Below are 15,186 nucleotides of genomic sequence, written 5' to 3' on the forward strand. Positions count from 1 at the left end.
CTTGTCATGTCTTTTGGCATTAAACTTCAGTGTAACCTATTCGTTGGGTAATAAGACACACTCACACACGCTGGGCCCTAAATTCATTGTTACTTGTCTAGTCCCCATATAAATCCCCATGCTTAATTAACAAATTTCTCCTCCCTGATTTGTGACTAATTCTTTCTCTTTTTTTCAAAATGTACAAATTAAACTGTACGACCCAACAGCATTAAAGAAGTTTAGTTTAGTTGACCTCAAGTGGTATTTACATTACGTTGTATCCATATCAAGTGGAACCGTTGAAGTCCCAAGAAATTTCTTCTCCTTAGTTTCTGTGCCAGTGCTACAGACTCCTCTCCTTCAATCTCCCTTTGGTGCTTTGGTACAGAAAACAATCTCCAATCAGCCCTTGCCACTCCATCATATGGTGTCCTCCCTGGCTAGCCCCGGGGGCTGGCGCCATAATCACACGTCAGAAACACATTACGCTCACAAGATTGAAGAGCTAATGTAGCCTACCGCAGCACGACTCTGCATTCGCATACAAACACACAGACAACAATGCAACTCAGACAGACAGCTTTCATGGTATGCTCAAAAAACTGTCCCCAAAGACCACATTTTGAGTCTTTTCAGGTCATAATTTTGAAAACCACACCTGGTTTAAGATTTAAATAGGCCTGTACGACTGATTTAATTCATTACTGTCAGTGTCTTGGTTTGACAGAACCTTTCAAAGCTCTGCCCCTTTCTGTGAAACCCACCTATCATGTTGTCGTCATAAACATCTTTTGCTGACAGAAGAAAGGGTGAGCTTTGGATGCGCTGGGTGACATTCAACCTGCACAGATTTGTTAATTACGTCTTGCTCCTCTCCCAGCACAGTTGGGGGGGCCTAATTTATGCTGCCTGTCACACCCATCCCTTTTATTTTTTTCACCCTCTACCATTTCTCATTTTTCTATCTCCATCCATTCATCCAGTCATCCATCAGACCAGGCAGGCCCAGCTCTCTGTGACAGAAACCATTTCAGGGAGAAAAGGAGAGAAAGAGAGCGGGATGATGCAAGTGAGGTCCAGACATTTGTCAAATCATCCGTAGGAACGGGTGATTATAAACAAATTCTCTCCCGCTCATTGGGCGACACACGTAATTATTCAACCCCATCCCATCCTATCCCCCTCCCCAATCCATCTCCCACAATTCCCTTCATCCCTGCAGTGGGCAGATGTTCGCTTGCGCTCGCCAGGGTGAGACCCAGGCTGCGACGGCCCAGAAGGCTGGGGTTGCCAAGACAACTGGCCGTGTACCCCTGCTGCTGTCACTCCGCCTGTGTGGCCCAGCCATTGATTAGGGCATGCAGTCTGCATTGCTTCCCCCACCACGTCCCCCTGTGCCGCAAGCCACTCCTTTCTGTCCTCCAGTCAAGCTCTACCCTGCTGTAGCTCTACCATTCATTCCCCCTCGCACAAGTACACAAATACATGTCCTGAGGAAAACACTTGAGTTATTTAGCGAGTCGTGATATTTCCCCCTTGTGTTATTTTAACTGTATGGAAAGCTAGTGTTACAGCAGCAATGAAGTCGAGACTGAGACAGAGTCTGAGTTTTTGACATTATTTAATTATAAAAGGACTACAAACATAAAGCTAGTTCTGAGATCATGAGTACATCAGAGTACACTGCCAAATTAGGAATACATTGAAAATACAATGTATGTGTGACTGTCATGAGCTCTAATGTGGCTTTCACACAACAGTCTTGTTATTACATTTATTTATTTTTATTACAACAGTACATTTATTACATGTCTATTAATCTCTTAAATAGAAAGTATTATCAAAAATGAAATGTTTTACAGACACAACATTCAACTCTACGTCTATTGGTGGCTGGGCTTTCTCCAACCAGAGGCCAAGGTGAATGCAAAATGAAGACTTTTTAACTGCACAGGACCACTGCTCTGACGTCAATAACATCACAGTCGTGCCCAGTCAAACGACAGCTTAAGGTGACTGTGACTGTGACTTTATTAAGGAGAGTGTAGGCACATCAAAATTTCTTCAGGCTACCACCTAGGAACACAGGACACTAAAACCATTTATCAATCAACGCTAGGCCTCTGTCCAGTAACACTCATGCTAACACTGCTTGCTCTAAGAGCAGTCAGACTGGGACCCCTGAGTTGCTCTAAGAGCAGTCAGACTGGGACCCCTGACCCCTGACCCCTGACCCCTGAGTCCTGGTGGTCTGATGAACAGGGCTTCTTCCTCAGACGCTTAGCCTCATTTTGCAGCTTCTGCCGGATGTAGCCCTTGATCTCTGCATCTGTCTTCCCGGGAAAGAAATACTGAACAGTTCCTGTGTAGGGAGCAAAACAAAATCGTGGGAAATCACTAACTTCTGAGAGCCACAAACTGACTTCTTCCTTCCAACGGTTCTCAAAGTACATACTGATTGAAGCATTCGGAACTCAAAAACAACATGCACAATTGCATGTACTTCGGAAGTTTGTTTGTAGTGACTATTTCCTCAAATGCAAAATATTTACATGAGTTTAATCAGTGTAAGTAGATTTTGACTGAAAATAATGAAATAAAGACAGATATATAGAAGACTGTGTGTAGTACTTACTCAAAATGGCCTGCACCTCCTCAGTGGGCAGCGCAGGCTTGGGCTGACCTCTCTTGTTGTACACCACCCCGGAGATGGAGTGAGAGGCCAGGCAGTCCCTCTCGTAAAGCCCCCGCAGCAGGTCGTTGGTCAGCTTCTGTGCCGTGGTGCCAGTGTTGCACCTCTCCAACAACTCGGGGGTGATAAACTAAGAGCGCCAACCAGTGTTATTTGTATATATTAGAGAAAGGATAAGCTTTTTAATATGTTAATTAGTAAAAATATACTATTGTAACCTTAAGGGATAGAGCACTGAATCACTAAACAGACGCTTCTATGAAGAGCTCTTTCAACTGCATTGAACTGTTGATCACTGGAAAACGAACTATGCAATGAGTAATGATACCTCTGTGAAGAGTCGGTTCCTATGTGAGGCATCCTGTGGTTTCTGGGGAGGGCTCTCCTGCTTCGGCCATTGTCCATTCAGGACAGCTGGGGCAGTCAGCAGGGCTGGGACAGTGGTATCTATCTGTACTGGGACACTAGCAATGCTGGGGACTACTGGGACAGAGGTCTTGCTGTCCCTATTTGCCCACATCTGAGTCTTCTCAATCAGGGCCTCAAGATGTCTGGCAAGCTTCCCACAAGCTGTTTAGTTTATTAGAGAAAGGGGGGAAAAAAAATTGTTCATTTTCAAATTCATGAAAGCTGTTTGTAAATTAGGGTGGGTAAATGACAGTGGACATATGAGCCAACTAGGCAAGTCTGAAATGGTGAACATGTAACTTGGAAATAACTGGTCTACCTGTAAGGCACCGAATTTGTTCCTTCAAGTTCTCCATCTCCCTCTGCATGCACAGCACCATGGCAATGAGCTCCATCTTTGAGTAGGACTGTAAGTAATCAGCTTCCTGGGATGTCAGAAGTGCACATCCATGAGTACATGTTAAAATACTCACAGCCTGATTCAGCAGATTGCTACAGACACACCTGCACAGCAGGTGCAGCAGGAAGCGCCACTTACCTCTGGAGAGGAACTGCTGTCCGCAAAGTGACTGGATGGGGGCCCTTCAAAGTCAGAGGCCTAAATTGACAGTAAACAACTGATTATTTCATTATGGTAATGGTTACACCACTATAAAGAAAATGCACCATGAAAACATAATAGTGTAAGTGTCAAAAGGTTTTTTTTTTTAAATATAGGACATTTCTAATGTGTTTTGCTATTTTTACTAACATCACGGGTTGAAATTGACAGTTATTATGCAAGTGTTATTTACTCGTTATAAAAGAAAGAGATTACTTTAAAACTAATTTGAAAGAAACTTTTAAATGACAGGCAAATCCAGTGACATGCAATCATTCCTTGAGTACTCAACGTACTCAATGCAGAACGGGCCAGCATTGATCGCGTTTGAATTATACATGCTATACAAAGTATATCATACTTTGCCCCATTGTTCTCCATTTCTGGTGAGGCATGGCTGCCCTGTCTCAATCCGCCAAAATGCAAGCGCACATTGTGTCGCTTGGAGTCCCTGTCTGAGTCCCCCTTACAGTAGGCTATGGTGGGCTTACCAAACACTCATGGAGGCTATGTGATCATCTCGGAGTAATTGCTGCTACACAGGGGTTCACATCAACAATTACGATACAAATATTGCATGGTTAAGAAAAAGCCCATACCCCAATGTTGAACTTATTGTGCCACGCAGTGGATGATGAATTTTCCTCTGCTTTCTCTTTGGCAGGATACATTTGTCTTCTTCGTTTCTGTTGGACAGTTAGTTGGTGTTATATCAATTACCGTTTAGTGACCAAACACACTTTCTATAATAAGACACGAATGACAGAAATATTTCTACGACAGACAGTTAAGACTTGGTCATTTGAATTATCTTACACATATGGCATCCAATTTTTGGTCCTCTTCCTCGTCTTCTTCATTTTCGTAATCAAGAATTCGCTTCGCTTTTGTTTTCCTTCTCATTTCTCTCCCATTATTCTATTTGCACGGATGGAAACGGCGTTTCTGCAGAATTAGCTATGCTTCTTCATCAAATCCACCGGGTTTTTATGTTATAGGGAAACTGTGATCAGTAGAAGATATCTAAGTATATTGGTCGTTGTTCCTCTAAAAGTACTTCAGCGCTCTTAGGGAAGACAGTTCTTTAGTCCCCATACCGAGAAATTAAAGCGGACGGATTTTGAACAAAATGCACCGTAGCGTAACGTGGCACAAGTCTGTGTCGATCAGATTTAAAGCTGTAACATGCATTGGGAGGAAGGCAATCAACGGGATGAGCGAGTGTGTTGCCTCGGGTTGAAATTTAAGGATAAAAAATTCCACCCAAACCTAAACGTGATTTATTATTTGACATGACCACATATTTATTCCTTACTTTTGTCCAAACAGAAAGTGTATTTAAGATTATTTTGCATTTATCATTTACTGCTAAGACGAACCACCAACATGTTTGATTTATAAACAAGATGTAATTTAGCAACGTGATACCTCGAGCTGTTCATATGACTTAATGTTCATTACAAACTCATCCACACATATTTTAAAGCCGGAATGCAGAATTGGCAGGTGGTCCATGAACTAAGTTTAACAGTGAAATTTGGATTGCATTATTTTCATTTGATTGTTTCCTCCATATGTTATCCTTTTATCTTAATTGGTATACCCTATGCATACTGTTGTGAATTAATGCACTTGGGATGGCACGTTTGCACAGGGGGAAGTGCCCTTAATGTTGACCTTTTTGCAAGCAGTAGATGGACATTTTAAATAATTATCATAGCATTCTCATTCACCCAGGAGATGCAGTAGCTTGAGTGAATGATGACCCCATCACGTCCAAGGTCGTGGGTGCTTTCAACTACAAGTAATGGTTAGCCAAACACCAATGGAAATCATAACTTTCCCTCTAAAACCAGCCACAAGGATGTGAGGTGTCCTGAAAGCTGAAACTTTTCTTATTAGCCTACTTGATCACACTGAATGGATTCAAAGTGATTAGCTGTAACTTTTATGTCATAAAGTAATCCATGTTCTTCATGCATGTGTCCCAGAGCTGATAATCAATTACGTTGTGAGGGGTGATTTCCTGGTATTTTTTCTTTTTCTGAGAAGAGGGAGCTATTCTCCGAAAATGCAGGCTCACAGAAGCTCAGATAGGAGAATCTCGTATTTGTTTTTATTGTTCAAGTCGCAGTTATACACAAATTAGATTTTCTTGTTCCCCTACACTATCCCTTCTTTTTGAGAACCAAGGGTTTCCCTATTGTGATAATAAGATATGCTTGATATACATATGTAAAGGGTTTCTCAAACTGACCACAGTTTTTTGTTGTTGTTTGTATATATGTATATATATATATATATGTGTGTGTGTGTGTGTGTTTGTGTGTGTGTGTGTGTTTGTGTATGTATCTCAGTAGGTCTCATATAATCGTGATGTTATTATCTTGTAGGATGGCAAAAACACCACAGGTATCATTCAGAGGCATGACACTGAAGCATTGAAACTCTCCATATGGGCCTACTTGTCAGCTTTATTTTAATGATGCAAAATTACTACAGAGCAAAAGACACCTACACAGTGGCATAAAGATTCAATGGCCAATCACAACACTTAAAACCATCTACCAACACTGATTATGACATTTATGTAGGGTACATAGATATCTGACACTCCATTAGATTTTTATAAGCCATTACTTTCAGATAATATGATGCCCTTCTGCCATCTAGTGGTGGTGGTGGTGGCGGCCTTGTACTTCACAGCACTCTGCACGTCAGGGAGCAAAGGCTTTTTAATGCCCATGCAAGTAGTAATAAATAAAAGAAAAGAAAAACAAAACAAAACAAAACAAACAGAGAAAGATTTTTTTTTTTTAAGTAAAAGTAATGACACAATGAGTCAACATGTCAACAGGTCAATGTGATCTGAGGCATTATTATGTGACATACATTTTATATTTGAATGTAACCTGTATATTTTGCTTTCTGCAGCTTGAAATTACATAATTTGAAAAGATATCCCACAGCTGGGACATTACCTTGTTCATTTGGGAGAAGCCTATAAGACACTCAGTTATCATCATTGGAGAGAGGCATGGGCCTGTGGTATGACATTTGTGTTGCTCAGAAATCTTTATGAAATTATTTTGCTATTATACTGACAACAGGTCTTTAGGCTGAACATGTTCAGACCTAGGCCTATATTATTTTAAAACAATTTCTTCTGTATGGCCTTCCTTTTAAATTGAACATGTTTTGAAATGACTAGCCTATGATTATACGTGAAATGATCACAGATCATGGAAGCAGTTCTAGCACACTGGCACACTTGGTTATTTGTTCCATAGAAGATTGAGTTTGTTGTGGGTCATATTAATGTTGACAATTTGTTACTTATTAGTGGTGCATAGGTTGAGTTTGCAAGAGGGATTTCCCCCCACTCAATGACCTCACCCAACTCGCGCCCTAGAAATTTCTACGCATGCGCACTGTACAACGGGCTCCTCTCTAATAAACTAGCGATAGTAGCTAGCTAGCTAGTTGGGTGGAAATTTTGCAAGTCATGTTGGGCCATTCAAAGCGAAAATACGACAAATAACGTCGAGGATAACGTGGACAACAAAAGAAACATCTGTTGGATTTCAGAATTTGTTTTGCAGGTGATAAGATACACCAAGGTTATTAATTCAGTGGTAATTATTCATACGATAGTGTGAAAATAGACTTTAAAGCAGCAAGCATGCTAGCGATAGCTAGCACATTCGGCCGGTTAGTCTGCTAGGTAGATAGCTAGCGTGGCCGCTGATTCTGTGGTATAGATCTGTGGATTGATGTTGTCTCAGCTCACATCCTTCTTCACTAGGAGTAAAATCTGGTTTGAAACGTAAACAACGAAGAAACATTTAGCTGCATTTGCTATTTAAACTTCGTTTATTGTCTGTGCAAAGGCGATGTTTAACGCGCAACGTTCCGCCCCTCGTATTTTCCTATTGGATGGAATGTATAACAAGCCGGTAGATTAATTCTATCCCTGTATTGTGGATGGCTGCTTAGCCTGTCAGTCACGGTTACACCACTTGTTGCTATTGAGGATGTTGGATGCCGATAGCGGAAGTGTGCGGGATCAATACTTCCTGGTTGTTTGGCAAGTGTTCGTGCTTTGTGGTGCTAGAATGGTGAGATAAAATAGTGGTTATAGGTCAGAAAAGTGTGTCAGTAACATATTCAATTTAGACATGAAAGCATTTTCTGCAGGGAAGTGTTTATTTTGAAAACTGCGAGAAGATTACCCACCGTAGACCACGGGCAGATTTTGGACGGGATGGGACTCAGCAGAGATGGGTGGGAGAAATCGTATGACTGGTTAAGCATGCTATATCAGCCTCAGTTTTTAATGATCATTTGCTTTCCGAGACAGTATAAGATATTCCGTCATCAGACCAGTTAGTTCTACAAATCAAGAAGAAAGTGCTCTATAATCCCTTTTACATCATAAACCGGTATATGCAGCTGACAGCTAACGAATCCAGGCTTTATGCAGTAATTAAATGGGTATATGTGGCTAATAGATGGAGTTTAGATATTAAGGAGGTATTGCCAATGTTTGATTGCTATTATTTTTGTCATCTTCTCAATTCACCATAAGTAATCACAATTGTTAGGTTGTTGCTTTACTGAGTTAATTGAGTGTCTTAAGAGTTTCTGATCAGTTCAGTCAATATTTCCTTTGTGTTTCATTGTGCAGGCTTGGAAGAGGTCATTGGACAGAGGACTACCAACAAGCTTTGGAATATGACCACTCTTTTGATTTTGTTTGAAAGAGTGCACTGAAAATAACAAAGAAATACTGTCAAGAGTATACAATACTGTCTCATTGGCTCTCTAAAAGAAGTTCAAATAGCCTAAGGGAAATCCTTTGATTTGTTTGCATTCTTTTGTCGCTCATGTTTGAATGCTATCTTTGATTTTTCATTTTGACTGAAGTGAAAGAGCAACCATAGCAGGCCTGTGGGTGTGACTCTTGGGTTTTTTTTTGTTCGTTTTATTTTTACTTTCATTTTTTTGGTGCTTTGCTAAGAAATGCTTTACCTGAAAAAGTACTTCACAGAGGGCCTGATTCAGTTCACCATCCTACTGAGTCTCATTGGGGTGCGGGTGGACGTGGACTCCTACCTGAACAATCAGCTGCCCCCACTGCGCGAGATCATCCTGGGCCCCACCTCGGCCTACACCCAGACGCAGTTCCACAACCTCCGCAACACACTGGACGGCTATGGCATCCATCCCAAAAGTGTGGACCTGGACCACTTCTTCGCCACGCGCCGGCTGCTGAACCAGGTGCGCTCCCTGGATCACCTGCAGGTGCCCAGCACCGAGGTCAGTGCCTGGCTGGTGCACCGTGATCCGGAGACAGTGGTGTCGGCTGCAGGCCAGTCGAGCCCCAGCATCACCCTGGACAATGGTGGGGGCCTGGAGGATGTGAACAGCCCCGAGGCCTCCACCATGAGGGGGGGCAGCGGAACGTCTGAGTCCACCTACAGCCAAGGCGGAGAGAACAGCCTGGGAGCGGTGGCCCCGGAGGACAGCCAGGAGCAACCAGGCGAGCGGGACAACAACAACGATGACCTTACCAAGGAGGTACAGCACAGCACACCACACCCTGTGCAGTTGTATGTTTCACTGATTGAATGTTTTATTTATTTTTGTGTGTGTGTGCGTGCGTTTGGAGTAAGCAGTGCCAAGGTCATAGGGTCAGATTTCAGGAAGCATGGCCACTTAAAATGCCTTTCCTGTACGGCATGTCATTTTGGATATATTATCTTGTCACTTGGTGGGATGTTAAGGTGGAGAGATATGTATTTTCCCTCATGTCTCGGTGTGCTTCCTAATTCCATGGAACATAATCTGGTAGGCTGATCATGGCATGATGTAGAAAGGACAGAATCTTTGGCAAGCTGTGTTTGTGTCACTGATCACATGAGCAATGCATGCATGTCTTATGTTTCTTTCAGTCAAGGACAGACTGTCCTTTGTTATGACGACCTACTAAGCAATCTGTTAGATGAACCCAGGAACGGATTCAGGTATGGGTGAGGTTGATTCATTGATGCATACATTCACAGGACATTGACCTGATCGACATCCTGTGGAGGCAGGACATTGACCTTGGCGCAGGGCGGGAGGTGTTCAACTACAGCAGCCGGCAGAAGGAGAGCGAGGCAGAGAAGCGCAACGAGGACGAAAAGGACGGTGGCGAAGAGCGCCCGGAGAGCTGGAGGAACGGTCTCAACCTGGAGGAGGACCAGCCGCCGGCTCCCGTGGATGGGGAGACTGGCGAGAGCATACCTGAGCAGGTGAGCCACTGAGTGCCATCTTCCCCCCTTAGCAGTGGCATTTAAGAGCAGACTATATGCCCATCTGATTGCAGTGGATTACATTTCATAGTATGTTGCACTGCTCATAGGTCTATGAAGCACTCTGCCACAGCCCATTCCTTATGAGGATAATGCAGTTGTCTTTAACTCTACTGAGTGGCGAGATACACTAATCTAGTGTGTACTTAATCTTGCTGAGGCGCTGACCATCTGGGTTATCTGCTCTCTTAGCTCCCCAGCCTGGGCACTCAGACCTCTCTGTCCCTCCAGGAGTGCCTCAGACTTCTGGAGGCCACCTTCCCGTTCGGAGAAGAGTCGGAGGTAAACCTCGTAGACCAGCAGGGCATTAGGAAATGTAAAAAAAAAAAAATGTGTATGTATATATATATATATATGTATGTATATATATATTTGTACGGTCCCTCTGTGAGATTGCAAACGCCACCACAGAAACGCTTAAATTCAGCTAATCTAAAGTGGTGAGCAAGGCAGAGAAGCTTTCCAAATGGCTTCATGCATTAAATCTCCCCAATATTTATTTTTCTCCTTTAGCTCCAAAATCCAGTTGTCACCTCAGAGCTGAGGGACACTAGTGAAGAGGCTCCCTCTACCTCTCAGGGCCTGCCCTTACTTCCAGTTCGCCCCCAGCCTGAACCACAGCTGGACCTTGAGCAGCAGTGGCAGGACATCATGGCCATTATGGAGCTGCAGGTCAGCACCTTATCCATACCTACTGAGTTTGTTGCTAAAGAACTCCACATGGTGTTATTAGATCGTTCCAGAACCTGATTATTTTTTTCTCTCTCTCTTTCTGTCAAGGACATGGAGGTGAACAGCACGGCTGAGGGGTCCTTAGATAGTAGCCACGCTACAGACAGCGGTGGCGGCACCGGCAGCAGCAGTAGCAGTGGAGGCACACCTGAGTCGAGCACCATGGGTGAGTTTGGCCTCTCGCGCTCCACCCTCATCAACCAGGACGTCAGCCTACACCAGGCATCCCTTCCCAGTTGCAGCCAGGACTTCCCAACGCTCTTCAACCCGGACTTGGATCCCAACGGGACCCTCCGGCCCGCGCTGCTCCGGCTGTCCTCCAGCAATTCCTCCAACATCAACTCCACGTATGGGGCCACCAACCTGACGGGACTCTTCGCCCCACCTCCACTCAACAGCACCACCAATCTCACGTCCACCCACACGCTGACTGACCCCTTTAGCAGTCTCTTGGAGGAGTCCATGCTGGATGAGATCAGCCTGCTGGACCTGGCCATGGAGGAAGGCTTTAGCCAAGCCCAGGCATCCCAGCTGGAGGACGAACTGGACTCCGACTCTGGCCTCTCCCTGGACTCCAGCCACAGCCCGGCGTCGCCGAGCAACTCTGAAACCTCTTGCTCCTCCGCCGCCTCCTCATCCTCCACTTCCGCCACCTTCTCAGAGGAGGGAGCGGTGGGCTACAGCACCGACTCGGAGGCGGCCAGCCCTGAGATGGAGGAAGGCGCTGTCGGAGGCTACCAACCTGAGTACAGCAAGCTATGCCGGATGAGCTACCAGGATCCGTCTCAGTTTGGCAGCCTCCCTGAGCTGGACAACGTCAACCACAACCACACCTACAACCTCCCGCTGGCGTCCTCCTACCCCGACCACTCCCAGCTGCCCGGCTCCTGTGGCAAGAAAACGGGCCGCGACAAGTCGCTCCCCCACCAGTCCAAGCTCCAGCCACCTCGCGAGTTCCTCGACAAGCACGCGAGTCGCGACGAGCGCCGCGCCCGCTCCATGAAGATCCCCTTCTCCAATGAGAAGATCATCAACCTGCCCGTGGAGGAGTTCAACGAGCTGCTGGCCAAGCACCACCTGAGCGAGCCCCAGCTGGCGCTGATCCGCGACATCCGCCGGCGCGGCAAGAACAAGATGGCCGCCCAGAACTGCCGCAAGCGCAAGCTGGATACCATCCTGAACTTGGAACACGGTGTGCATGACCTGCGCCGCGACAAGGCCCGGCTGCTCAAGGAGAAGATGGAGTTCCTGCGTTCCATCCGCCAGATGAAGCAGAAGGTACAAAGCCTGTACCAGGAGGTGTTCTCCCAGCTGAGGGACGAACATGGGCGTCCGTACTCAGCCAGCGACTACGCCCTGCAGTACGGGCCCGATGGCAGTGTGCTAGTCATGCCGCGCAGCCTGGCCGCTGAGCAGAGCCGCAAGCCCGACAAGAAACAGAAGGACAAGAAGAAGTGAAGAGATGGAAAGTCGCTGCCTTTTTTTCCTTTTTTTGCGAAAACGTCAAAAAAAAATTACACAAAAAAAAATCAAGATTTTTAACAAGGCAAAAGAAAAGTGTCTTTCTTTTTTTGTTGTTCTTTGAGAAGATCCTAGAGAGAGGAGAAAAAAATTAGTGATGTTCGTTACTCTTCCTGCATTAGTTTTCCTTTACTTGTTTTGTTTTTCTTCTGAAAAACAACGTTGAGGCAGAAGTGCGTTGAGTACTGGTTCTCATGTTTTTTTTTTATTCTTCTTTTGCTTTTTGATGGGGAAAAAAAGAGATGGCAAAGAAAAGCATGGTGACTGAGTACTAGCTGAATCTTCTTGGTAAACAACCCTGTGTAGGCTAAGTCTTTTGGCTCATCAGGATACACCAGAGATAAACATGGAAGGTCATCTTTGTTATATGGAGAAGGGAAGAGATTGACCTCATGTAAGTCTATTCCAGAAGAACTTTTAGCCAACAACAACAACAACAAACAACCTCTGTTGTGTGCAGGGACGTTGTTAGACAGCATTGTTAGAACCTTCTGCCAAGGTATAGAGGGGGGTTCTGCCCTGTGGCTTCCTCTGGTTGATGAACGGTTGCAGTTGAGGTGATTTTTTTGAGGATGACGGCCTCTCATGTAGGGTCATTTTGATGGGTGGCAGACTTATAAGTTGGAAATTGAAGAGGTGGGGAGGGGGGGAGGCAGCCAAGCCTGAAAACAGGGACACTCATATTATACCTGTCTTGCCAGTTCTACCCCAAGGTTGTACTGCTTGTGGTGTACCTTCCACTGTCTTACTGGACACTCAATGCACCTCCTTCAGATGAGTGTGCACTTCAAACTGACAGTTTATTTTCCCCACTGGACAATATCTCAACAGGGTGTGTGTGTGTGTGTGTGTGTGTGTACCTCTCCCTTGTCGAGATTCAGCAGCATTTAACCAGGAACTGAGACCGAGGAACCACAAGGGCAAGGATGGAAAAAGGACAGTTTGTTGGGAGAAGGGCCTTGTAGAGCCAAGTATTTTCTTTTTGAAGGTTGATGTCAAAGACGGACTGATACAAACAAGATTAATCAGCTTGTGTACTCTACACCCCAGCACTGCGGAGCCAACCTCATATCGCTTGGCACCAAGATGCTTATCTCCTGGAGAGCCTTCTGCCACCAAGAACAAGTTCTCCGGGCAAGCTTCCATGGTCACATTGCATCCGCTCATGGACTTTTCCCTGAACGAGCAAGTCCGGCAGGCTGGTTTGGCTTCGAATTGGCATTCCCAGAAAGAACAGCTCCGTTGAGGTGCATCTCATCCATCTCTCCCTCACACGTCAGCTGAGGTTGCCGTTCACATAGAAGGTCATCGGCACGATAAGGAGTCCTTCAGCGCAACACAAAGACACAGCCCTCTACTTGGGATGGTCCCCCAGGGACTCACTGTACAGGCTTAGCATCAGCTCTGTTCTGGCTGATTTGGAATCCGCTGCGTCTTCAACAGTAATGTTTTTTCGTTTTCAGCACTCATCCACAGTGTAGAGGATGGCGCACTCCATTGTCACGGTGCCCAAAGGCAGCATGGACACAAACACACATATACACACATATACACACACACATACTCGTACATACACACTGGGACAATTTTAGCTGTCTTTGGAGCAGTCACGTCTGGTTACAGAAGGTCGAGTTATTCTGCAGATTGAAGTACTGAGGATGGACTTAGAATGGTGAAAGTTTGACTCTTTCTTCATTCGAATACGTAGCTCTCGACAGATTTTAGTTTACATGCAGTCATCAATTTTCTGTTGCTTGAGGCTTTTCAGTTTCAATCGGTATCAAGCGAGCGTGTGAAATGAACTCCGGTGTCTCCTATTGCCTTTGTTTTACAAGCACACTTGTATTTAGGGAGCATTCTTATCTCTCACCAAAACACTACAATCTTTGGTTTCTGTGCTTGTTGGTGGGGGGTCAAATACGCAAGCTTGAAGAAGGTTCGCATGTACCCCTAACCGTTCGGGTGATGCTTGTTATTGCAGCAATTTGATTTCTCCCCCAAGGCTGGTAGAATTCTTTTCATTATTCACGCCCTAGATTGGGTTCTGAGGAACTAAGATGTATACAATAGCACTGATATGAATGTCTAATCTGCTATAACTGTTGGTTCTCACTTTTACCTTATTAGTCTCTGTAGCCCTTGCACTCTCACTACCCACAAAGGAGCCATGCAGAATACCTTATTGTGTGTCTGATGCCATTTAAAAATAAATATGCAAGATTTAATGTTAAAAAAAACATTCTTTTTTTTAAATCTCAAAATGAATGAAAGAAAAAAAAGATAAGGTTGACTCAAAATACCGGTGTAGATCAATTGGAGCTTTTGGGGGGGGGGACTGAGGGGTGGGAGGGAGAGACATGAAGCCTTTAGGATGTGTAAAAGTGGGTTTGATGATGTGAAGCCTTGTTTTGGAAAAAGAAAATGGGGGGAAAAAATTAGGCGCCACTTGTACTTGCATAGCTACATACTCCAAAGCCCTGTTTTTTATGTTGTTTGTTCGCCCTGAGAACTTATGTTTGTCATGTTGTACTGTAAATATTTTTATGTTTTCCCTACATGTTTGCCGTATAAGAGCTTGTCTCTGAACCTGTGTGCGTGTGTGCGTGTGTGCGTGTGTGCGTGTGTGTGTGTGTGTGTGTGTGTGTGTGAGTGTGTATCAGAAAGCCCTTTTACCTTTGCTTTGGATTTAGTTGTACAGTTTACTTTTATTTGGTTTTCTTTTGATGACTTTGCTGGCAATCTGGGATTGTTCTTTTATTGATTAATAAAATGTTTTTATTTTCAACCATGAATTAAATGGTTTGCTCTTAATGTGTAACAATGGTATGTTTTATTTTCACACCTTTCACAACACTCACTATGTAAAAGAAGCCTACTTGTAGTTTCACTGGAAA

The 15,186-nt window shown here is 44.6% G+C and overlaps 2 protein-coding genes across 5 annotated transcripts; one reads left to right on the forward strand and one right to left on the reverse strand.

Moving 5' to 3' along the window:
- Window positions 1-1,584: 1,584 nt before the first annotated feature.
- Window positions 1,585-4,958, reverse strand: si:ch211-194k22.8. Its single transcript, XM_031561084.2, has 7 exons — window positions 4,500-4,958; window positions 4,283-4,369; window positions 3,621-3,680; window positions 3,402-3,507; window positions 3,003-3,244; window positions 2,618-2,804; window positions 1,585-2,344 (listed from the first exon to the last, which is right to left on the reverse strand). Exons 1-7 carry the CDS (start codon window positions 4,584-4,586, stop codon window positions 2,184-2,186), a joined length of 930 nt encoding a protein of 309 aa, XP_031416944.1. The 5' UTR covers window positions 4,587-4,958; the 3' UTR covers window positions 1,585-2,183.
- A 2,174-nt stretch (window positions 4,959-7,132) lies between these two features.
- On the forward strand, window positions 7,133-15,103 carry nfe2l1b (nuclear factor, erythroid 2-like 1b). Of its 4 annotated transcripts, none has more exons than XM_031560968.2 (6): window positions 7,133-7,285; window positions 8,371-9,263; window positions 9,749-9,979; window positions 10,232-10,321; window positions 10,553-10,711; window positions 10,820-15,103. In XM_031560968.2, the coding sequence occupies exons 2-6, from the start codon at window positions 8,706-8,708 to the stop codon at window positions 12,227-12,229; spliced, it is 2,448 nt and encodes an 815-aa protein (XP_031416828.1). In that variant the 5' UTR covers window positions 7,133-7,285; window positions 8,371-8,705; the 3' UTR covers window positions 12,230-15,103. The 4 variants fall into 4 exon arrangements, with proteins under 4 accessions (XP_031416828.1, XP_031416831.1, XP_031416829.1 ...); XM_031560969.2 differs by lacking the exon at window positions 7,133-7,285 and adding an exon at window positions 7,297-7,967; XM_031560970.2 differs by lacking the exon at window positions 7,133-7,285 and adding an exon at window positions 7,297-7,801.
- The last annotated feature ends 83 nt before the right edge of the window (window positions 15,104-15,186 follow it).

The sequence above is a fragment of the Clupea harengus genome, chromosome 23 (genome assembly GCF_900700415.2).
Source record: "Clupea harengus chromosome 23, Ch_v2.0.2, whole genome shotgun sequence".
Taxonomy (NCBI): domain Eukaryota; kingdom Metazoa; phylum Chordata; class Actinopteri; order Clupeiformes; family Clupeidae; genus Clupea; species Clupea harengus.